A 25,073-nucleotide genomic window follows, 5' to 3' on the forward strand; every position below is an offset into this window, starting at 1 on the left:
AAACCTGTCGGGGGGCTGCAGTGAAGAAATACACAAATCATTTGTAAATTCCTTCTTTCCTCAAATCATAGAGGAACTGCTGTCTCTTATGTGTCAAGGATGAGGGGAGGTTGTGTTTCACTAATGTCAAAAAGTGACCAGTCCTAGAGAGCATCTAGTTAACAACCAGCCAAGGGTCTGTGCCATCTCATCTCTTGTACCACCATTTTTGTATGTTTTCTCTCATCATCACTATTCCTGATGGAGTCTCATCTTGGTAAGTTCTGCACTGATACATAAGAAGGTATTATCGCTGCTCCGAGGAGCCTACATCCTATAAGAAAGAAGGGAGTGTGGCATCATCTGCCATTCTTTTTTGGTTGTTGATGGGTAGTCTCTTAATCCCGATAAAAATCCTCCAGGATTTTGATAAAAAATTGCCTTTTCCCAGAGATTAAATGAGGAATTGTTTGTCAAGTAGCTGCATCGGGAAGGATTTTCCATGTGTGGGGGAATGTGCAAGAAAAGGCATGACAACACTCGTGTGCTGATTCCTGTTATTCACTGATGGATCAAGTATAGTGGACTTGGAGTGTATTTGATTTTATCAGTCATTAAAAACTAAGTGGCTTTGTTAGCTAATGTTTCAATTAAAGATCAAAATCCCTTCAGACTGCCTCTCATATATGCTGTATGCCATTATATTCTCTAATATATGTCATTTCTCAGTAGTCTTGGAGTCCGCTTACTGAACTATGTTGTCACCCTGCATAACTGTTGATATTGTAAAGTCCTGATCCAAGAAACATGTGAACAGTTAGCTTCATTCCTGTGCAGAGACTTGGGAAGAAAGCCAGCCATCTACCTAAAATTTTGTGTGATAGGGCCAGAGGTTTATTATGTTTCTCTGACAGTGCAGGATCCATCTTGTCACTTTATATGACCATACTATAAATGCAATACAATGATGATATCAATATTTAAAATATAAAAGAGAGTCAGAAGTGAAAGATAGCAAATCTTTTTCATCGTGATACCATCAAAATGAGAGAAACTACCTAGGGTCACCCACATGTTGATGCTATGTGGGTGCCTGTTCAAAGGAGGTTTGACCAACCTGCCTTAAGGGGTGTTGATATCAAGAAAGAGCCAAGCATATAAAAAACAAATGTCAAAATATATCAGTATATCAAAAAGTATCACATTTGGACAAACTGGCACCCTGGCTAGGGCTGTCAGTATGCAGTAAAAGGATGTCACCTGGACTGCAGATGGAACTGCTGTTGCTCTCCTTCACTTTCAATTTTTTCCAAAAGTTTAGTCTAGAATTAAAACATGTTTATTAAGTACTGCTGGGATTCTTGCATTGGTGTTTATGCTGGCTTATGTGTTGCAAAATTAATTGCATCAAGTTAATAGCACACTTTAACTGCTTCAGCATTATTTGAATTAGATTTCAGACTAGTAAGCTGGTGGTCCTGTGACACAACAGAGCGCTTGCTGTGTGCACAGTGGAGGGGTAGTTCAGTCTTGATAAATTTGTACCATAAAAAGAAAGAGTTTACTTGCTGGAAAGTGGAGGGCCTGTATTCTTAATCCAATCCCCATCAGCAATTACAAAAAATACTGGAAGGGAAAAAAAATCAAACAAAAAACCTGATATTTTTTATTTTTATTATAATTTTAACAACATGAGTAAATTGAAATCTGTAAGCAAAGCAATTACATGAGGAGGGTCTAATAAAGTTGTTCAAGCTACAACCTACTTCGATTGTTGAATCAAACTGAATAAAGCAGGCTGCTTTGATGGGTTTTTAGCTTCCACGAACATAATTGGCAGTGACATCTTCTTTTGCTTTAATGACAATGATCTTGTATGGGATGGGAGTTTCATAATCAGCTGAAAGTGGAAAAAAAAAAAAAAAGAAAATTGGTCACTACTACAAATAGGAGAATTGCTGAAGCAAAAACTATCTTCAGTTCAGCTGGTGAAATCTCATCAACTTCATCAGGTTCTGACTATAAAAAAAAAGTTCTCCTTGACCTGAGCAGAAGAACAAGCCAACATCTATGGATCAGATTCTCAGAGGTTCCATGACTAACGGTGATTAAGGATCTTAAAAAAGCCCAACACAGCAACCCAGTCGCTGTAAAGGAGTTTTCAGGTTATTCCTGGAGGACAAATGTTAAGAGTCTGAACTATGCCTCTTCATAAAAGGCACAGTCAGTGGGCCAGATTCTGTCCTCGGACTTTGGGTGCAACTTGTGTGCTTAGAAAGGGAGCTTCCCCAGGATCACAGCTTTAATATTTGGACTGTATAGTGGAAGGAGGAAGTCAGTCATAATGTACCCAAGAAACAACAGCACAGCTGCTTTGCAGCTACTAATATACCCCCTAGATGCTGTCATAGCTTTTTAATCTCAGATCTAAAATCTTTAGGGAAGTGAGGCTGATACTGGCATATTCCTAAACCCTGTCCTTCCGCACCAGTGCTGGAAGCCGTCCATCTCCAATATCAGGAATCTTTGCACAGATGGATTTGGGGTGTTTTCCCCCTTTGGCAGCTTCTCCAAACCTCACCATCTACCACCCAGCCGGATGAAACATGAGAACCACCTAGTCCTTCCAGCAACCTTGCAACCCCTTCCCAGGGACCACGTGTTCTCCATCTTCGTGGCACACTTGCTTTTAATGACAAGTACCTGCTTTGTTCTCCATCCAGAAGGCAGTGATAGGCAGCAATGTCTTTCTCCAGCTGTTGTTTGCTGGTCAGCAGATTTTCACGATCCCGCTGCTGCTGCTCGGTTTCTACTTTGATTTCTCCCATTTCTGCCTCCAGCTTGGAGATGACAGAGCCTAGGTTCTGCAGTTCAATGTCATGCCAGTGCTTGGCGTCGTATAAAGAGTTCTCCAGACCCCTCTTCTGTAAGGGCAGGACAGCAGACGTTAAAACAGTCAGGTTTTGTGTACCTCATAGTAATTTTTATTCACGTTTGGCCAATATCTCCACTGAATATACTTAAGTGGAGATGTAATATTTGGAGAATTCCTTTCTTTAGATACTTTGAAAAATGTATGTTATCATTACAAACGTTGAACTGCTTTTGTTACAAGGCGCAGATATTCTTCACGTTGTAGCATACTACTCACCCACCGATCTCAGTTAAATTATTGAGTTTGAAGACACTGAAGATTGAAATTTGGGGCCCAAGTCAAATGTGTTACACTTAGTGCACCACATCAGTCAAGAAGAGCCCAGAAATGTCTGGCATCTCTGGAAACAGTATCTACTGGAAAACAGGATTTATTCTTAAGCCTGCATCCCGAGATGGGAATGTTTTCCTCAGAAGGCATGTTGAATTCGCACAGATTATACCATTGAAATCTCACCACTACTTACCAAGGTTCTCAAAGATTCAGTTTCTGCTTGCAAGCTCTGTATTTTGCAGGCAGTTTCATGGAACTCGGTTCTGAGGCCCTCCACCAGCTCTTCCTCCTGGGTTCGCACGGCAGCTGTTGTTTCAGCCTGTTGCTGGTAAAAGATTGTAACTGTCATCACAGCCTACTCAAATTATATTTTAGTTTCCTTACATACCAAACTGACAGTTAATATTTTCAGAGTTTGTGGCAATTCTGACTTTAACTTTGATTCTTGTATATTAAAACCCTCAGTTGAACAATTCTGGATACTTTTTAGTGTCAAAATTATCATATTTTCTATGCATTTATTGTAAAATGGCCTATACGTATAGGTGTATGTATTTTATCTATGTTAACAAAAGCTGTTCAGCGTTCATACTAGTACATTTAAAATGACCTATAAAAAGGAAACATTGCTGTGATTCTTCATTTTGTTGCTATACTATAATATTTTTTTAAAAGTTGAGTGCTTTCACTTAGTCTGTTGGATTTCAGAAGTATTCAGACCTTGATTTTTCACATAGGATTCTGAGTCAGGAAGCAAGTCATATCACAGAGGTCAAAAACATAACTTCTGTTAATTGAAATAAGATATTATGCAATTTTATGCTTTTGTTTCTTGTGAGTTTTTATATGTGTTTAGTTCAGGCTCCTTGAAAATAGGTGAAGTGGAAGGTACCTTAGTAAAAATAAAAACTCTATACTTTTTAATGAGGGCTGAGATCAAGGCTTTGAATCCAGAGCTCTGGGCTCTCTAACACATACGGTTCTTCAGTCAAAATCTGCATTTCTTCTGGTTGATGCTAAAGTTAAACTATGCAAAATACTTCCTTTCCACTCTGAAAATTAACCTTGACCCTGTCTTACTTTTCTGATTATGCATTCTTTTATTTAAAACGTAAGATCAAATGTTAAAAGATCTGGGACCTTACACCAGAAATAATTTTTATAATTTTATTTGGTACCATCATGTGAACCCCACGCCTTGGTCATTGTGAATGAAGTAATCTCAGGTGCAAAAGGTCAGCAAAGATGAATGTGTCATTTAAGTACCAGTTAAGTCTCAAACAGAATTTAGGATTAATGAACCTGTGTTGCAGAGGGCTGAGTTTTGGTCCAAACACCAAAACTGTCCTTTCCAGCAAATTGCACAGAGCCTGTATTTTCCAGAAATACTTTATAGGGGCTTGTGCTTCAGAGAGCCATAATCCCTCATCGCTAGTCCTAGCGAACTCAGCCTAGTGATCTGCCACTCTGGAGTAATTAGTGTCTCCTAAGTTGTGTTGAGAGTGTAGTCTGCACATTATTATGGTACCGAGGACTATAAATTCCTGTTTTTAGAGAGATGCATAGGGCAGGAAGGGTGCTTTTGCATCTATATTTGTAGCCTACACCCATTACATGAAGCCTGGCATTTCTCATTCACATTTACACTGCTGATGGCCCAAATGCTACCTATAAATCCCACTTGCCCTCACCACAGGTGATGTTGAAACTCCTCCAGCAGTAACTTGACGCTGTCATAGCTACCTGACAGTAGTGATGTAAACAGGCAGACGGAGTAGATGGAGGTGGCCCCATCAGGCCCTAAATACTGAGGATGACACAGCATGAGCTCTAAAGCTTTTGGTACACGCAAGGCTTCCCCATCTTCCTTCCAGGACTACCAGCTGAGTTGCCCTAAGGGTCCATGTAGAGGGTGCTGCTGAGCATGACACTTGGCCTCAGCTTTGGTGTTCCTTCTGTAGAGAAGTGCAGTTGTAGTCTTTGTGCCCTTTTCACTAGGCAATTTGTATTTTCTGGGAGCTCTGCTCTTCCTATTCCTGAGATGCTCCACAAAGGAAAGGTTATACTGAATTGTGGTGCCCACAAACAACTGGATTAATGGAAAGACAGGATGAAATCATACTCCTAGATCTTTATCATTTTGGTGCCTGAGTTTCCTAGGAATGTGTAGATTTCAAGCATGTCTATACAGTTCTGAGCCAGGCATTGTGCAAGAGTGCAGAATCTCTCATTAGTCTGTTTTTCATGGAATCAAGATAATTAAAGGATGATTAGGGATAGAACACCAAGATCCAGGGTCTGATCAGCATGATATCTGCAGAAGGAAAGTGGCTTTAATAAGCTCCTAAGAGCTCTGGGAACGTGTTAGCAAAGTAGAAAAGAAGGGAGAAACAAGTGACATAATTCAACAGATTTTTCAAAACCTTTTCCAAGATCTAGTGTAGGGGACAACACAACAGAGGAAGCTGTGTAATCATGGTCTCGGGGCAGAGCATTGCCATGGATCAACCGTTAGTTAAGAGACAGAACATGAAGAGGAGGATTAAGGTCCAGTTCCATTATGACAGAAGCTTAATAGCTTGATGCTCAAGGTTTACTACCTTGGGGATGAATCATGATCTGGAAGGATTTATGTATGGCAGAACACAATACAGATTAGCAATGAGCAGGGGTGGATGTGTGGAATCAAACCACATGAATGAACAGCACCACATCATTAAGTAAAGCATTTCTCAGGGGAAAATATTAAACAGGATTTAAATCACTTGTGTCCATTCAGGGAAAGGTTTTGAGCATTATGGACAAAAAAGTGCAGAGGTCAAACTAATGGACTCGAATTTTGAGGTTACTTACTCATCTAAAAAAGTCCCATATGAAACCCTGTTAGGTATAAATGTAAATTGGTATGTTTTGGTGCCTGAATACCCATGAAAAATCTAGCCAAGACTGCAAGTCTAGTCAGAAGACAAAGCAAATGAGGCAAGGGAATTAAGGTAGAAAATAACAAAAATACTGCCCTGATGTCTAAGTCAGTGCTAGGACATCATTTGAAATACCTTGGTCTCACCTGGTCACAACTACGCCCAAGAGCGGGTGCAGAGAAAGGAAATTAAAATATTAGAGACCAAGGAAAACCTCAGAGAGAGAGATTGAAGAAACTAGTAATGAGGAGTGAAGGAGAAGAGGGAAGTGCTCTTCTTCCTCTCATGTCACAAAAGAGTAAGGGCAATTTTTTCACAGTGTGGATAACCAAACGGTGCCGCTTAGCCACATAAGTCCACAAGCTTAGCTGAAAAAAGCTGAACTCTTGTTATCTGTATAAATAGTAATAATCTGAATAGATCTGAGATACAAAACTGTATCATCTGCATTTAATGAGAGGTATATCTGGGGACAAAAACCCCTAGAATGTCATACCAGAACCTGCTCAGAATCAGAAGTGATCTTTCCAGGAATCAGTGACACTCTGATTCTTCCATTAAAAAAACAAACCAAAACAGGAACAACTTAAGTAAGACTTTAGACTAGGATAGCCACTTAGGGATGGGTTAGGTATCAAAGACACGATAGTGGGATCCAGTGATCAGCCTAGTATGAGCTGGCAGTTTTCTCCCAAAACGATATTTCTTAGCAGCTGAAAGACCAGATATTGAAGGTATGAAAGAAATGGGAAGAATGAAGCTGTGAGGGTGTGTTTGCACAGAAGGAGGAGGAGGCGGAACAAGCAGGACAGGAAAGGGGGGACACTGAAGAATTTGGTGCCATCAGAGTAATGCAGATTTTGCTGAAACCTGGCAGGGGGCCAGGAACAGATTTTCTGGGAAAAGCTTAGGAGGTTACTGAGGATCCTCTGACTTTTCAGGGCTGCATATGCTTTGTGTGGAGGTACTCTTTGGGCTCATGTAGTTTATTACTGTGTCACTGACTTCCTTTGGCCTGAACGAGCTGAAAATCAGGCCCTCGTAGGCTAACCTGATGAAAACTTTGCTTAGTAACAGTCTGGCACGCTCATAAAACTGATGGGACCTCTGGGATAAACTCCTCTAGTTGGCTTCGTATACATTCCCTAGCACCTTTGGTATCCCTGTTGTCACAGGATTTCTCATCTTTACTTTGAGATGAGACTTTTACTTTACACCTACTCAGAACTTGCATATATCTTTGCAAACATATTTCTTGCTTTTTTTCTTGCTTTTTGCCTTCACTACCCCCTACTCCTCTCATGGCATCTCTGTACCATGGAGCACAGGGGGATATATTTTTGCTAAATATTTCTATAGCACAGCTGTAGTTATGATTTGCTGTGCTATGCTCTGCTGTAATAGCCAACTCAGAATGAGATGGCTGCTAATGTATAGGATAATGTATAATTAGTGTAAAGCGATGTGTTTTGCCCTTTTGATTTATAGACCCCTGTAAATTGTTCAGTGGAGGAGCAGCCCTAGTAAGAAGGGTAGTGCCTGTGGCTTATTCTACACAGAAGGTATCAACTAATTAAGTTTGTTTTTCTTAGCCACCATTTCAGAGCCCTTAAAAGGCTCCCACAGATACCTGTGATATCAGCAGGGCCATTTTCACCACTGTTTAACTCTGTGCATCCCAAGAAAGCCACCAATATTTATGAGTGTATTTTCCCATGGACTTGGACCAAAATTCTTTACATTTTTACCATCTTTTTGTTTCAAGAAAAAGACAAACACCCAACCCACAAAGTTACTGCAGAGTATTAGACAATTTTCTGTTTGCTTTAAACCCTGTGATGTTGGACTGCGTTACAGAGCGCTTACCTTGGTACGGAGCAGAGCACCTGTCTCAGCGCGATTCTTTTCAATGTCTCTTTCCCAGTGGATTCTGATTTTTTCCAGTATGTCATCGAGGCCACTTCCCAGGGGAACATCAAGTTCTTCTAGCTGAGATCCAGCAAGCTGCTTGTATAATACCTTCACATCCTTGAACAAAAATAACAGACATAGAAGAAAGTGAACTGGTCAATTGAATGGCAGGTTCAGAGAGGCTTGAGCAAGAGCTCTTTTGGTGCCACAAACAGAGAAATTAAGTTTGGTCCCACATAGTGTCTCTACATGAATGATTCAGTGCATTGGAGGGTTTCTTTTTCAGATGTGGATTTGCCTTATTTCTGCATGAGGAGTCTTGCTGCAGATCTCAGATGCTGGAAGAGGTTTCCCCCTTGGTGGAAAGGAGGCTGAAGCCCTGCACTGAGGCACTGCCTGGAGCAGCCCTCTCACAGTGGCAAGTTTCTCCAGCAGTCAGAGCTTGACACATGCACACTGCATACCTGGGACCCAAACTCACCACAACTGTATTGCCAGTAAAGCTGCAATATGTACTTTGGGTCAAGGAAGTAACAGCTTACAGCACATCAAACCCTGCTCTTCCTTCTCTGCTGCACCACGCAATAACATAGACATGCATCTACTGGGCGATAAAAGTTGTGCAAAACAGCAGGAGCTCTACAGCCTCGCAGCTTGTATGAGCCACATGTATGCTTTTATGCATGTGCATGTTAGATAAAGAGCACTCTCCTTCTCCGTGACATCATTATGTTTCTTCATTACATATAAGTGCTCCAGAAACCTGTAAGTGGTAGAGAATTAGTCTGTCTAGAATTTGCACACTTAAAGGTAGCGTATCAGTTGTATATTGTGTTCAGGAGCACAAGAACAAATGAGATTTGCACATGCATCTGAACTATCTGGCACCACAATCCTTTTACATCAATGTGTTTATATGTGTTATTGGCATAAACAAAAAAAGTGTAAAAGCATCAGGGAATTACATTTGTAAGAAGTGGCCCCTGACAGTGACAATAGTGGAAAAAAATGGATGGGAATTATGAACCTGGAAGAACGAAAGCCTCAAGATGTGCCCACTCCAAGTTCACAAAAGCTTCAAAAAGACTTGACATGGATTTCCTAGTGGGGACACTGGAGGAAAGAAAGATTTGAATGAGTACAGGAAAGTCTTGGGACTTTATTTTGCCAGAGCTCAGCTGGAGTAATTGCAGTAGTTGCTTCCAGCCTTTATTCTGTGACTTCTCTTGAGCAGCTTCCCCTGATGCTGCTGCCATGGGATAACGAGGTCTGTGCTGAGGTGGTTCTGTGAATGCTCAGATACTCCCAATGGGTAAAGAAAGGAGCATCCTTCCACCCTGCAAGGGCTCCTCGCTGGCTAAATGCAGAGTGAGAGGACGTGTTGGAAAGGTGGTGTTCTCATTATGCCATATATACAGGCAGAGAACAGCACCAATGCCAGCTCTTCTAGTTTCAAAGCAATCATTGCAATACGTAGAGGTATTTAAAGGGGTATTTCTGTCAGCTTTCTGTTTTCCCTCTTATCTAAAACAACTTCCATTTTTTCATGCCATGCAGTGGTGACGAAGCTCCTGATTATTTTCTGCAAAATGCCAGCCTTGGGATTAGACTCATGAAAGTAGGGAAGGGTTGAAGCAACCTCATCTTGGCAAGCCAAGTCTCCACATGCCTGCCAATGTTGCTGAAATCTTGTGGTTGGAGAAATAACTTGTAAGAAATGTAAGGTAGGATAGTGCCTTGCTTCCGTGAGCCATCTCAGTTCAAGCTCTCTTTTACTTTTGAGGCATCAGCACAATTGCTTGCTGTCCCTTATGTGGGATTAGTAGTAGCTCCATATTAGAGCCCCTGTCAGTAAAGATGCTGATTTGGGTCCAATCCTGAAAACCTTGCTGAAGGGAATAAACTACCTTCATGCAAATAGTGCCAGTGAATGTAATGAATAAGTGGGAAAGTATTGCAAAATTGGGTAATAATGGGCTTCCCTTCTAGCTGCCTGTCCTTGTGACTTGCTTCAGTGGTGTGTTGCTCAGGAGAGACTCATTTTTGGGAACTGGAGCGGCTTGCTAAGCCAAGCAGGTTATTTTCAAAAGTACCTGGTTAATGCTCAGCATTAGTGCAGCAGGACCAGCACTTGTTCCCTGCACACACATTTTCTCTTTACATCTCTGGCTGAGAATCAGACCTCACTGTTGGGATGCCCACATACATGACTGTGCAACCCCATGACCATCATGTGGTGTCTAGCAAGAAATGAAGTGATGACATCTCTTCCATGTCATATTTATCATATGAGAAAGAGTTAAAACTTAAATGTAAGTAATTTAATCATGCCTCAGAGGTTAGTACTTTAAGTTAACGGAGAAGAAAGAAACAGGAGCAGTTTTCAGGAGTGTCCCCCACCTAGGCATGGCAACTGGAGCTTTTTAATGCTTGCTTTGCACTAGATGTATGATACCAACTGGATGAAACAGGCACACACTGGCTTTGCAGTGTCCCGAGTCTGGACTTACTTCTTCGTGGTTCTTTGACAGCAAAGTTAATTCTTCTTTCATGCTCTCTATCTGACTTTCCAGATCCATTTTAGTTAAATTAGCATCATCAATCACTTTATATAGGGAATTAATTTCATCTTCCACTGCTTTTCTGAATGGCTGCTCATTTTCATACCTACAGAGAAAAAAACCCCAACAAACCTTAATACAGCACAGCTCAGCAAGAAACACCTGCATTTTTTTAAAATGACACCATTGTGCTAATTAGCTCATGTGTCCCAGGCAGAGGCACAGAAAAGCAGAAGATATATTTTGCTCTCACCTTGTCTTGCTATACTTGAAATTAACTGCCTGAAGTACCTTGTCATTAATTCTAAGTGTAATAAAACAGGCCAAGTTGGCAGTCTGCGCTACGGTGGTTATCAGCCTGATAGGATTCCTGAATAAGCACAGAGAGGTATGTGGTCTCTTGCTAGATGTGATACTTACATACAGTATGACTGTGAGCAGCTTTTTCTCTATTTGCTTTGCTGTAAAATGAGAATAACTGCTCATTCGTCTACATAAAAACTTTTCAGAGCTATAGTTAAAGAAAACACGTGTGCATCGAACATTACTTTTACTAATGAACATGCTGATGGAAGTCTGATCTATGTTCCAGGGTCCCAGCCCATCCTTAAGACCAAATCCTAGTAGTATCAAAATAAATAGGAAACCTGAGTGGTTGGTTTGTCAACTAGAATCACTGTTAAAGCAAATGGCTTATTTCTAAACCATGGCTGTAATGGTAGGGAAAATTGTGGCAGGCAGTTGCTTGTCTACAGCGCTGCTTGATTCGCTTTCGTTTGTACCTTTTCATTTTAGGCTTTTAATTGAAAATGTGGCTGGGTTGCGTGATGAATCTCTTTGGGTGGGAGGCTTTTGTGTTAAACCCAGCCAACCTGGGGACCTGGTGGCCAGGGAGGTTAGATGGGGGGTTGACAAGTTAGATGGGAGCCAGCTTCATAAACAAGTCCTGCACTCTGACCCTTGACAGCCACCTTTGTTGCTGGGAGTTCAACAGCTCGGGAAAGTGGCAGCTGATCCCAGTGAGAATTAGGAGCTTTTACTATGCAGTGGATTGATTTGACATTGTTTTTGTTATGTAAACTGCTTGTCCAAGTCAGCTGACATTTAAAATTTTTTTTTTAAAAGTATTTAAAATATGAGTGTAGCTTGCCATAAAATGAGTAGCTCAGAGTTGTACCTTTCTGAAATAAAAGATGAACCTAAGACCATGTTTAACACACGTTTTGATATGATTAAATAAAATAATACCAGAGAGAGAGACAGAAGTTTAAGGGATGATAAAAATTATAGGCAATAAAAACCAGTTAGTTTGAGACACAGTTTGTGTGTCAGATCTTGCAAAAAGCTATTTGTAAATGAACAAGTCCATTACCAAAAAAAGCTAGAAGGCTCATCAGGCCTTCTAGAGCTCCATGCACTCATGTACATTAATATTAGGCTTTGCAAACAGAAAGATGTTTAGAAAGTAGTTTGTCAGTATTTAAGATCTTTTATTATTCATTCCTCTCAGTAAAGACAAGGAAAATCAGTGCAGCCCATTTCTGTTTTCTTATCTAATGTATCCACACTGATGTTTGCAGTGGTACAGTTTTAGCTTTTCAGCTGCTGCAGTAGAATGATTTTTACTTCCAAAACCACTTGTGTGGCACTGCAAATTAAAACTAATAGTAACATGAATATTTGCCTTTATGAAATGTCAACCCAAATTTGAATGAATACTGACCTCTCAGTATGAGATCGATGCCTCTATATCAAAGAATAGCTTAAGTAATTTTGCTAGTCCACATTTTTGTTACTATAAATCTTCAAAATATTCCAAAATAATGCTAACATCATAATTATCTTGCTGTTACAAAACCCCTCCCAAGTCAAGTGGTTGGATCTTCAACTTAAAAGAATGAGCCCATTCTACTCACTAAGCATTACTCCCCTACAGAGTAAGTGTCTGCAAAGGCAAAGTTTCAAAGAAAGTGGTCAGCTAGGTGCCACCACAAGACTACCTGTCTTTAAAATCTTCAGCACAGGCTTGAATGTTCTCTGTGTGCAGCATAAGCCGAGCATTTTCAAGAACTGCTTCACCCACCTAGAAGAAAGAGACAACAGAGCTCAAGCAATGAAGATCTTCAGCACATCAGCTACATGCACTGTTCATGTACCTTAAGCAGATGTATAGCTTTTATTCTGAAAATCATCTTTTAGTCTAAGGCTCTTCAAGTGACTCATTCCAGTAATTTAATCAATTAATTTTGTACATATAAATTCACAAATTTTCTGCAAATGGGCTGCAATTTGTCATCAAACTGTTCATTGCTCCTAAGCATTCATCTTCTTGTGGAAACACATTTATTCTGATTGTCAGCTGGCCGCAAGGGTTAAAATTCATTACTGTGCACAAGGTACGTTCATCATTTAAGTCCCACTTATATTTTCTAGATACAGTTTAAGTAGCACTTATGCAGTTCCTATTCTACTTCCCATATCAGTAGTCCTCTTCAGGGTTGTCCTCTTCAGTGAGCCAAGGAATACTTGTTGCTCATGCCGCCTGCGAGCCGTCCTCAGCTCCCAGGGCGTCGTTTTTCTTCTCTGATGGGATCGTGTAAGCTCTTGCGATAGATACGAGACCTGAGGAGCAGGCAGTCTTCAAAGATTATTACACTGAATGTGAAATGCTTTGGAAAGATTGTGCAAATAAGACTGTGGTATCATTGCTATGGCTCTGGGGGTATCTTTAATACCCAGGAGGTACTTGAGGGGTAAACAAACCTGAAAGGGTTGTGACATAGCAGCCTGTTGTGATTCAAGAAGGTTACATAAAATGATAGAAAGGTAAAAAAAGACCACTGCCTGCCCTGGAGTCACATGAGCACTGAGCTATGGAGCTGACCGAAGACATGCTGAATTTGGTACCAGGATTAGAGCAATCATCTCTGCAAATAACTATCTGGGGACTCCAGCCATCTCATGGTCCGTGCCATCGCTCTGGAGGAGCTAAACTGAACATCTCTTTGGTCTTTTTCAGGAGATACGTATGTTGATTTGCAGTTGAAACTAAACCACTGCATGAATAAGACCAGGTTTTTAAGCAGGCCAGGAGAGTTCTTGAAGCAGGAATCTTTCTTTAGATAATTAAGTCTGCGACTAAATGAGATTGCAAATCCCCCGAAGCATTCTGCTCCCCCAAGGTGAAGCAGGCCATGCAATGTGGAGACATCAAGGCTGCGTCCAGACAAGTTATCTCAAGTATTGTAAGTGGGATCGTTGCCTTAGTATAGTCCTATCTGCTTTTTGGTTTGCTGCTTGGTGATGGGGTGGAGGTGGACATGCAAGGCTGAAGCATTTCTACATGGTAATTAACATTCATCCTCGTGAAAAGTAGCTTACTGTTCTAAATGTCTTACAAATTCTTGGACAAACAAATACGAAATATGTGAAGGCATCTGATAACAAGACATCTGGAGGAATAACCTATTCCCCTTATTGGATCATAAAGTTAAAAGCACTCTACGTATTTTAAATCTGGGGAGGCACAAGAGTTAAACTGAGTGGTTTGCTTACTTCTCACCTTCTATTAGGAAGAAAAGAGAAAGTGGCTATGGCTGGAAGCCTGAGGCTGGAGCTCCGTTCCTGCCAGCTCCAGCTCAGCTTGGCTTCCAAAGGAAACAGAGCTCCTGCCATTGCAGAGGCAGCCAATTTTTTCTTTAATAACTGTGGGATTTCTTGGCCAATTCCAACCGATCGGATAGAGGGACAGGCCATCTCAGAGAGATGTGGTTCCAACATGTTTCATGAAAATAGTATCTAGACAGAGAAGTCCTGTGAATGCCCCCACTGGGGAAAAACAGCCCCAGTTTAGGCATGAGAAAATTAGAGCGTGCAGCAAATGTGCAGGAGTCAGAGATGTTATGAAAGCCACAGGTGTAGGCAAAGAGACGGTATCTCACGGCACACAAGTACAGAAGACCTTTATGTGCTCTCTTGCACACAGAACTGGTTCTTCTTCATCATTTAACCCCTTGTTTCCTTCTCCCTGCTTCTTTGCAACCCCGCTTTACCAGCACTGGCCTAACACCCCAGCCCCTGGGTCATCTCTTCTGTGGCATTTCAGAGTGGCTGGGCAGAGCCAGGACTTTGGGGCCATGCTGCTGTGCTGTCCCCGGGTCCCCTTGCAGGACCTGAGTTTCTCCTGAAAGATGGAGAAAAGACATTTAGTTTTTACATGGCAGTAGCATGGAGGCAGAGGCAGTTCTTTGACCCAAGCTCTGAATTTTTTTTTCCTCCGAACATTTAGAAAATTTACTCTTCGCCTCATTGGAATCTTCTTCTTCTTTTTCTTTCTTTCCCTTTTTTCTTTTTTTTTTTCTTTTTCTCCCTTCTTTTTTTTTTCTTTCTTTTTTTCCTACAGAAATCATTGCGTTTTGCCTTCCTGCCAACTTGTACATGTATGGATCATCAGAGAAGCTTTTATTTTTTTTCATTACTCCAATCAGGGAGCAGAAACGCTGCCCCATGATTTGCCTCCGGCAGCAAGTCTCCACAGTTACAATATCTGACCTGAAGTCTGATGAAAATGGATGTCTTTGAGGGATTTGGGAACATCCCATGAGCAAAAGTAGCATTAAATCCTGTGAGCTGCACAGTGTCACGCAGAGGTATGTTAATGGATAGTTTAGGGACTGAATCCAGTGTAAAATGGCTTTTGGGCCGCAACGAAAGCAGAAGCAGGGAATAGCTGATGATTCGATGCTGCCTGGATTTCTGCCTCTGTACAGAGACAAACTGTTCTTTAAAAGTGCTTTTCAGTAGTAATCTTGTGGTTTTATTGAGGCATTTGAGGTGACTTCTTTTTTACCTGCCCCATAGCAGATGTCTGTACCAGAAGCCTGGTATCATAGTGCTGAGGACTTAGTCAATACCCAACTCCCCTCTTTGTAGACCGGCAGCTAGTGCCAAATGTTCAGTGAGAAGGTGCAGGGCTTTCCAAAAGTGCACACAAACCTGAAATGTGCTGTCTAAGTAAAAATGGTATAAAAAGTCTGAAGTTTGGAAGGCTTCAGGGGTGAGCATTGTATTGGGAGCCAGCATGCATTAGCCTTTCAGGTGTCCTGGAAATCAGCTGTGTACAGTTTAAATCCAACAGTGAACCTGAAGGATAAATAACGACAGGTAGTTTCTTTGTAGAAACCAGGTTTCCTGAAAAATTCTCTCTGATTTGCATAAGCTGTGGAAGTCCTTTCCTAGGCTTCAGAAGAAGAGATGAGAGACTTCCACCTAGTGGCTCTTTTGTTTGATTTAATTCTCCTAATAATCGACAGCCGGATGCAAACACTCAGCATTAGTGAGAGGATTTGCAGCCACTTTGCTGACACACATACTAAAACTCATGATGCAGCAGTCTAGGAGACACCCTTCTTTGCAATGCTGCAAGCGCTGTCCTGCCTCACAGGGCTTCTGGGAGCCTTAATTCACTGATGCTCGTGTGGCACTTAAACTGCCAAGATGGGAAATGTTATAAAAATGCAAGTATTGTTACTAATAATAGCTCCTTTAAGTCATATATTGTCTCTCAGCACGTACATCTGTGATGCGTATACTCCTTTTGAACATGATTTTTTTTTCAGTTCTTGAGTTGACACTGAATATTTGTGATATAATAGAAAGCAGCAGCAACAGTTTTCTTTGATTTCACTGTGATTTTATGGACATGAAAACACGATACTAATTTTTAGCAAAAAAATCTTACCAAGACCTTCATCAACTTACTGGCCCATTTACTGGCAACAAGGAAAAACAGCTGCTTCAGGGGACTTTGCTAACTCCAGCTTTGATAAAGTGTGATGTGCAGACACTTACAGGGAGAACTTATCCCTGGTGGCTGGCAACTTTTGATTTTTTGACCAAGTTTGGAATTGCAAGATTTACTACACCTTTCAAATTCTTAGCCGTGCTTTGTCAATAGCTTTGTATAGTTTTGCTATTCTCACAAACCCCTAATCCCTCTCTGAATGCTCCTAAGTTTGTGGCCTCAGGTGCAGCCTGTGATAATGAATTTCATGGTTTCATAATTCATGTAATGGAAAATTATCTGTCTTTTAAGTTCACTTAAAGCAAATGATGCCTCCGTGGAGAAAGATCAGAAGATGCTGGTCTAGTCTTTACTTCCACACACAGAAGGAAATGGTTGATATCAGGCCATTGCCTCCAACACATTTTAATTCACGGCTAAATCAGGCAGAAAGCATGCAACCCAGTGCCTGCTGTTCAGATGCCAAGCAGTAAACTCGTAATGCTTTTGGTCATGTTTTCAGTGTTGAACCCCTTCTCAGAGTCTGAAGGAGGAAAACTCAAAGGTAGCAAGAGTGGCATTTGCTGCATCGCCTTGGGAAAGGTAATAGCTGGAGGGAGGCGGGGAAGACTGATGGGTCCTTTGCCAATTTCTGCTGCATTCAGGAAAACACGACTTCATTTATACATCAAATATTTTATACCTAAACAGGACTGCATCAAAGAATGCCTGGTTCTCAAAGCAGGATATACCTCCTAAAGAAACGATCTGTAAAAATGTAATGTTGCCTAAGCACAAGGAGAAAAGCTCATCCCCACGTCACAGCTGTTTGTGACAGTAGTCCAAGGTTACGCTCTCGGAGGTGGCTGAGAGGACATAATTAAAACTAATTTATTGCCATCCTCTGTATGGCGGTTGACCAAGCTCTGTGCCATTTTGTGGGAGTTTGTTGTGCCCTTACATTTGTAGTAGGATGCTATTTCACTCGTTTACAGACACTAATCACACACTGTGCTGCGTTAGAGTCTGTTACAGATAATACTCAGCGGCTCTCCTGGCCTTGCAGCAAATAAATTACTGGGTGCAAGTCCAAATGCGGCGATTCCTCGGGCTGTCAGTCCTGTATATTCTCCAGGCTTAATATTAACACTGAGTAAACTCTGACAGTAAAGCCAGGTGCAAATAAAAGTATCTCTGTAGAAAACTCCGGTGATCTTTCAAATGCTCCCAACCATGCACGGGAGTCACAGCAATAATAAAATTCGTCCAGGATGTTTATTCCTTCTTCTGCTTTTCTGTTTACTCCTGTGATCTGAACTGCGCTATGCACCATCTCATAGATAAAATAAATCTCTGTGGCTCCCATGCAGCTGTAATTGAACCGTCACGGAGGCTGAGCTACCCTCTCCTCTCTGTAAACTCGCTGAGATTATTTCAAGTGTCCACTTTTCCCAGGTGCTGCCCTGCTCCATGGGAAGGAATTGCCATTACAAACAACCTCATATTCCGCAGCAGAGACACATTTGATTAGAGATAGATTTTTGCGCAAGAAGACTAGGATGACGCTTGGAGACAAGGAGTATGCACAGGGTAAAATGAGATGAATTTGTATTTCTGTCACATGAATTCCTCTCCACAAGGATTTTTCATTTCCCTCGTTTCCTGCAAAAATCCTCCCATTTTGCGACTGTCCCAATTACTGCATGTCCACCTGCTCTGCTAAAAGCCAACTGCCCAGGCAGATAATTAATACTGTGAGCTGGATAGTGGCTTCCCATCACTCAGCTCCTGTCAGTGATTCCCTGCTGCAGTAAGAGCTCTGACAATTGCAATGAAACACGGGGTTTTTTTTTCCCCTGAGGGACCCTCCATTCATACCCTCCAAGTCACTCATTGCCACCTTTTTCCCCCTAGCTCTGTGTCTGGCAGAAATGCTGGCACCCAGTCGTCATCCCTGGGAGGAAAACTACCTGAAATGTGGGGTGCCGGAATACATCCCAGGAAGGGCAGGAGGGAAACAGGACCTCTGGTCTGCTGCGATCTCTCCTACCCCACTGAAGAGATGGGCCCATCACATTTCTGGTTTTGGGACCAGGAGAGTCCTACATGGCCGCATCCTTGTCTTCTTACTAGTAGGGCAGGAGGAAGGGGCTCCTGTCTAGATCCTCCACACCCAATTGTGTATTTTTCTTTGCTGCTTCTTGTTCAAAATCTGTTCCTGTTGTAGGCATTGAGGTTAAAACGGGTGGCAGCTCAACTGGCTTTCCACCCCAAGGCTTTCACAGCTGCTTCATGCAACGGGCACCAAGGGGTTTGTGGCTGCCCAGGCATCCCTCCCGGCTGAATGCATGGGGCTGGTCAGGAATCAAAATGAAACCCCAGATATTGCAGGAGGCTGAAAAAAGCATATGTAACATTAAAGGCGGATGTGGACATCTACAGAAAATCTAAATATATTTCCAAAAATTACATCTAGAAATATATCTGCCAGGTATCTCTCATTTTTGTTACAACTGACTCCTGAATACCTTTTACTTTTCCTGCTGGGACACGTCATGGCAGGAGGGTACTGACTTCGTGCAGTTGCAGCCAATTCTGCGGCAACTGATTTTGATGTTATTTAACAAGTGTGACAGTTTCAGTGCTGATGCTGGCACGCTTTTGCCAATTAGCCCCTGGATGAATGAGTTAATCAGTGTTTGTGCTGGATAAGGTCCTACTTTCATTTTTGGTTAGATGCTTAATATAAAAAAAGCAAAGAAGCCTGTTAGTCAGAATTGTACATAACAGGTCAGATTACATCTGAGAAAGTCAAAACCCACTAAGTGATGCCTCTTTTATTGATTTAATTGAAGTAATTCGGAAAACTTTATGTATTCTCTAATGTGTTTTGATGGTTAAATAGACATGGACGATGCTAATCTTGTTCTCTTATTTTCTATGATACTTGCAAATGCTTTTACTACATAGCTTTATTTTTCTGATTTTATATAGGAAGAGCCCAATATTCAAGCTAGATTTCATTGTGAGCTGCTCTTATTTACTCATAAGAAAGGGAGGTAGAGGCAAGGTGGCAGGATGACAATATAAAAAAGCTTTAAAGGAAAGCAATTTGGATGAAAAGTTATTACATGAGTAGGTTCATCTGCATGACAGTGTTGGGGTTTCATATAAAGAAAAAATCAAACAGTCCTTCCTAAAGTACCTACATTTCTACTTTTTTGGTCTAAGCCATAAGCCCCGGTAGGTTTTACAGGTGGGGTCTACAACTGCAAAATAGGACACTCATCTGGAAAACACGGGGTGGTGGCTGCAAAGCATTACCCCCATCTCACATCAAAGTCCCCATCTGCCTCAGCGAGACGACAGGTTTGAGGGTGTCACTTTTCATAAGCACTCTGGGTTCAGAGCACCCATTGCCTTCGGCAGCCAGTCCCTTCAGGAAGCTCTACAGGATTAGTGGCAGCAATGTCATTTACCAATGCAAAAAGATAACTTTAAAAATAGGTGCTTAACTGGGCATTTCTGCAGACATGGTCTTTGTACAACAGCTTATGCTGCTGCGTTTGGGGTTCAGACCGCATTTGTAGTCTTCTGGGTGAAAACGTGCCCGAAAAATGCAGCGCACTGTAAAAATACACCCCTTTTCCTACACCACAGGTGAAACTCTGGCCATTCCAAGGTAAAACACGCAATCGTCCCCACGAACTTAAAGTTGTCTTTGAGGCTTCCTGAAGACTCGCCGACAGCATTTTCTACACCTGCACAAGCGCTGACAGGAAGAGATGTGCGAGATGCCGGGCTCCAGCTCTTCGGGGCTCCCACTGGAGTCGAGAAGCTGGGACTTGCAAGGTGCACTGAAACCTCGGGGAACAGACCCCATGTTCCCTGTAAGCAGGACATCAGCCAGCAAAGCCTTATTGGTCTTACTGGTCAGCAAAAGGAACTGTTTCTTGTCCATGAGGTTAATGCAAACACCATTTTGCACCCCCCCAGTAAGCACTTTCCCGGAGAACCTGCAGCCTGTGCTGTACAAAGAAAGTGGGAGTAAGGGATGGTGGGGCAGTGACAAAGGGAAAGGAAGGAGTCACTCATTTGTAGACATGCAATTATTATCTTTAAATAAGTAGAGCTTTTGAAAATGTGATTAAGGAAACGCGGGGATAAAGTAAAAATCTGAATTGCTAATTAAAAAAAAAACCAATATGCTTGTAATGATATCATGTTGAGGGATAAACAAATTCAGTACTAGCAGTTTTCTTTTAATAATTTTGATGCTCAGTGTAATAACCACAACCAAGAAAAAAAACCCAAAACAATAAAAAATCACCCATTTTCATCAGCCTGGACTATCGCGCCTTGGGGTGCATTTCAGTCGCCCCCGTGCGCAGGATGCCTGAGGCAATTCTCCTGCTTAATAGGCATTTTCCACAACACACTGTGAAACAATAATGCTAATTATCATGAAGATAGATTTACAACCGTCTAGGGCACCACGCCTTGAAATCAGGCAGCATTCATCATCAGCATCAACCCTCGTTGCTCAGGGTTGCTAATGACTCGTGAGGCTCCCCCCGTCCCCCCAGCTGCCGACAGCGCCCCAGCGCTCACCTGATGGTAAATAGCCTCCCAGTTCTCCCGCAGCGCTCCCCAGCTGCCCACGCTGGCTGCTTTCTTGTCCAGGTAGACTCTGATGTGCTCTTCCAGCTCCTGGTTGACCTGCTCTAGAGCTCGCACCTTCTCGATGTACTCCACCAAGCAGCCATTCAGGCTCTCATAGGAGAGACCCCTGCCCTTCTCCAGCCCCGGGGCCAGGGGCACGGCGGCAGAGGAGCTGCGCAGACCCTGGAGGAAGACGCTGCTGATGCCCAGGGCTCTGCGGGACACTCTGGTGCCCAAGCTGCTCACGGGTGGGGACGGTGCCCACATAGACGCCAGGGGGTCTCGACAGGCTCACTCCTCCCCCGACGCTCACCCGGCGGCCGGATGGCCCTGAGCTTTCGGCCGCGGAGGAAGAGGGCTGCTGCCCCAAGAAGGATGACCGGCGCCTCGGCAAGGGCATGCTGCTGCTCCGGCCCGCCGAGCACCGACGCTCAGCCTGGCCGCCTTGCCCCGCACTGGCGGGAGGGATGTGCCAAGCCCAGCAGGTTGGGGCTCGTGCAGGGTTTCGGCTTTGTGCGACGGCTTTCTGGAAGGGGGGCTTTGTGCTGCCCGGGAGCGCCCGTCACATTGTCTGGGTGGCCGCTGGGTCAGCAATCCCATTTCAGGGGAAATCTCCGGGCTGCTGCTGCTGCAAATGTGGCAGATGAAAAGCACAATGGTGTTTACAGGGACAGCAGGATGGGGATTCAGTACGTGTTAAAATACCAGTGGTGTTTTCTACGCTGACACCCAGATGATTTCCTGCCCTTATGCCTGCAGGTATCTAGGCGTACATTACAAACACGTTGGCCGTTCACACCCATGCTTGCTCCAGACAGAGTCTCCTCCAGCAAGACATTACCTAAAGTTAGCAAAACCCAAAGTTTTGAGGAGCTGGCCAAGCCGAGCCAGCCTTTTGCTGCCGCAGAGCCTCGAATGCTCCCTCAGCCCCATTGCAGCTTCTGGATTTCTCTGTGCTTTGACTTCACCACCCAACCAAGGCACGTTGCCCCAAACCCAGCAGATTTTAACTATGGACACACACCCTCACATCTACCCCTGCTCAGTCGGTTTAACGTCATGTTACCAACTGCACCCGGTCTGTTCAACAAGGGCCCATTTCCCTTTGCATAATGTGGGGACAAAGTCAGGCAACTGTGAACTGAAAGAAAAAGGCAATCCCCGAGACTTATTGCAGGATATGGGGGAGTTTTCCCCAGCTCTTCTTTTTATGTCACTGCTCCATAGCGACTAGTGATCAGGTGGGTAGTTTGTAGGTACGTAAGTGGGACACATGCATGGTACAGTAGGATCCTTTGCTATACAACATTAGCTATAGCTTTTTCTACCGACACACAGGGATGCTTCACAACCAGGATGCCAGACTTGTTCTAGCATAGCGTTAGCGTGTGCGCATCTTTGTAGGCATGCCTGCAATGTGCTGATGTTGGGCATCGCCCTAATGCAGCGTAGGCTTGTACAGGGGCAGCGGTGAGTCTTTGGCGAGATGGAACACAATCAGAAATCCCTGTCTTCCGAGGGTGCTGAATCCTGGTTTGCGGCTGGAGTTTGTTTTGCTTATTCTTTTTAAGTTTGAGAACTGTGAGACTGCCTACAGTCGGGTCACTGTTTCCTGGTTGTGTGAAGCCTGGGAATAGCACAGCATCTCACAGCTTTGCAAATATTTTGGCTAGTTTCTAGGCATTCTGCATTTAGATTACCAAGCAAATTGTGCTGGCTAAATGAGAGGAATCCTCCAGTATTTCTTACATAACATTTTCAGTGTATTTGCTCTGTGTCAAATAAAAAAAAAAATGCCTTGCAAAAGGTATTTTTGGGGACAAAACCCCCCCAAAAACCCACACAAAACAAAAAAAACCAAAAACCCAAAATTTGTTTTCTGTACCATGTACAGAAAACAAATGTAAAAATATGGACTTTTTTGCAAAGAACTGAATTTAGTTATCTGTAACCTCATTCTCTTTTTCCATCTTCCTGTTGAAATAGAAGTTGAAGATCCTCATGGGATTCCTTTTGCTCTTGGCAAGACCCTAGGAAGTTTTTACTGTATAAATCAACTAGTGATTTCCAGGAGGCTGTTTCATATTTGATCATGAGGACTGCAGATATCATATTGTATAGCATTTATCCCATGGTGAAAATATATATTCCCAGAGTTCCCATCCATGTCCATACACAGCCACATCTTCCTGCATGCCCCGCTCACCTCGTAGGGAAGCCATGCATTACTCTCTGATTCTGAGCAGAAAGTCAGATATCTAGAAGAGCCCCTGTAACATTACAATTTTCTAATTTTAGGAAGCCTGTGGCCCGCATTTAGATTTGTGCCTTGGTGCAGTAGAAGTGCATGTGTGGGACAAGGAGGAAGGAGGGGCAACAATGCCTCTATGGCCCCCCCATCCCAGGAGGAGCCACGTCTTGGTCCAACTCCAGCCATCATTTAGTAAAGTTGTCAGGTCGCTCTGACTAACCACAGCCACCAGAACATTGCTGGCAGGTGGGAACAGCCGGACCAGATGTGCTGCTGCTATAATTCCTTTTCCTGGTAGCAGCCGTTGCTCACCTTGAACAAGGCATATGGTTAATGATGCTACACCAACCCTGTCCTGCTCAAACTTCCCTTTTACGCAACCAAGCAATAAACCTGAGCAGCCAGTGGCACGGAGCAGCCATCTGGAAAGGGGGTAAACTCCCTGCTGTCTCACAGCCTGCTCCTGATGAAGTGAGGAATGAAGGTAGAAAATAATGTACAAGGACTGATGGCCAGAAGTGGGGAGAGGACGGCCGAGACCTCAAAGGATGGAGGCTGTTTCACTTGCCGAACGATACAAAAAAGGCAATTTGAGAAGCAAAACTGAAAATTGGTCCCACAGTAACAGTTCTGGGTTACTCAAAGAGACAGCATTGATTTAGGCAAAGTCATTCCATGTTCCATGTTAGCCTCTCCTTGTAACAAACTATTTTTAATCCATCTTTTAAGCTTTGTTCACCCCTACTATTCCCCTAACACTATTACAGCCTGCAATCTAGTGCTTAACTGGGTAGGACTGAAATGCCACTTCGCTCCAAAACACTGCATTTTCGTTCCTAAAGGAGGAAGGAAAGTCTGAGAGAAGAGCAGGGGGTATGAGGAAACTTGATTCAATGGCACTAACAATATAAGCACACAAGATAAATAAAACAGTGAGGAAGTGGAAATGTGTAAAGCCACAGCTTCAGTTGGTGGGAGTCCCTAGTCACTAGATTTCAGCATTTCTGATAAATTTAAAGGAGGTTGCTGTTCCTTTGAAGGGAACACTCTACACACCTTCTTTTGAGGCTGTTTGTTCTGCAGGAAATAATTAAGGACTCATTGGACTGGAGCAGAGCAGCTTTGAATCCAGCGTATCGTGTGGTTAGGATATTTGGTGAAACGCTGGCACAGGTTGCCCAGAGAGGTGGTAGATGCCCCATCCCTGGATACATTCAAGGACGGGTTGGATGGGGCTCTGAGCAACCTGATCTAGTTGAAGATGTCCCTGCTTATTGCAGGGGGGTTGGACTAGATTAAGGTCCCTTCCAACCCAAACTATTCTATTATTCTATGATTTACACAGGAAAAAAAGGTCATTCTGGTCCTTGCTCCTGTGAAACACTTTTGGAGCTCAAACTGGAACTTGGATCTCCTGTTTAAGTCTGAAGAAGGTAACACATAACAAAGTCATGGGGCAACATTACTACCCAGAGGGGTTTGCCCATGTCTTATGTGGCCCTGGATCCCATGCGTGCATCAGGGTTTTTTATCATCCCACTGTAGCCCAGCTTCCCTGCTCTCCCCCTGCAAACCCCAGTTGGGTTCAACTGGAAGGGAGACTCTGGAGGACTCATCCCAGTAGGTGCTCAGGCACTGCTGGAGTCACACAAAGGATAGGAGACTGGCACGTGAGTCGTACAGACCACTTCTGGCAACCGGGATGGTCCTGTCTGGTTTGTATTCTAGCTTGGCAGTCTAAAGAACAGGGGTGACTGAAGTAATTTTACAGTAGAAGGGATGGTCATCAAGCAGGAAT

The 25,073-nt window shown here is 43.0% G+C and overlaps 1 protein-coding gene across 1 annotated transcript; it reads right to left on the reverse strand.

The window, feature by feature from the left end:
• Positions 1–1,629: 1,629 nt before the first annotated feature.
• On the reverse strand, positions 1,630–21,514 carry BFSP2 (beaded filament structural protein 2, phakinin). The gene is given in 8 exon segments (XM_010293073.1): positions 1,630–1,879; positions 2,683–2,903; positions 3,381–3,512; positions 7,975–8,136; positions 10,530–10,686; positions 12,581–12,663; positions 20,974–21,271; positions 21,273–21,514. Coding segments are annotated over 8 exon segments (1,209 nt in total). The 5' UTR covers positions 21,425–21,514; the 3' UTR covers positions 1,630–1,875.
• Between the last annotated feature and the right edge of the window lie 3,559 nt (positions 21,515–25,073).

Source organism: Phaethon lepturus, unplaced genomic scaffold (assembly GCF_000687285.1).
Source record: "Phaethon lepturus isolate BGI_N335 unplaced genomic scaffold, ASM68728v1 scaffold16408, whole genome shotgun sequence".
NCBI lineage: Eukaryota > Metazoa > Chordata > Aves > Phaethontiformes > Phaethontidae > Phaethon > Phaethon lepturus.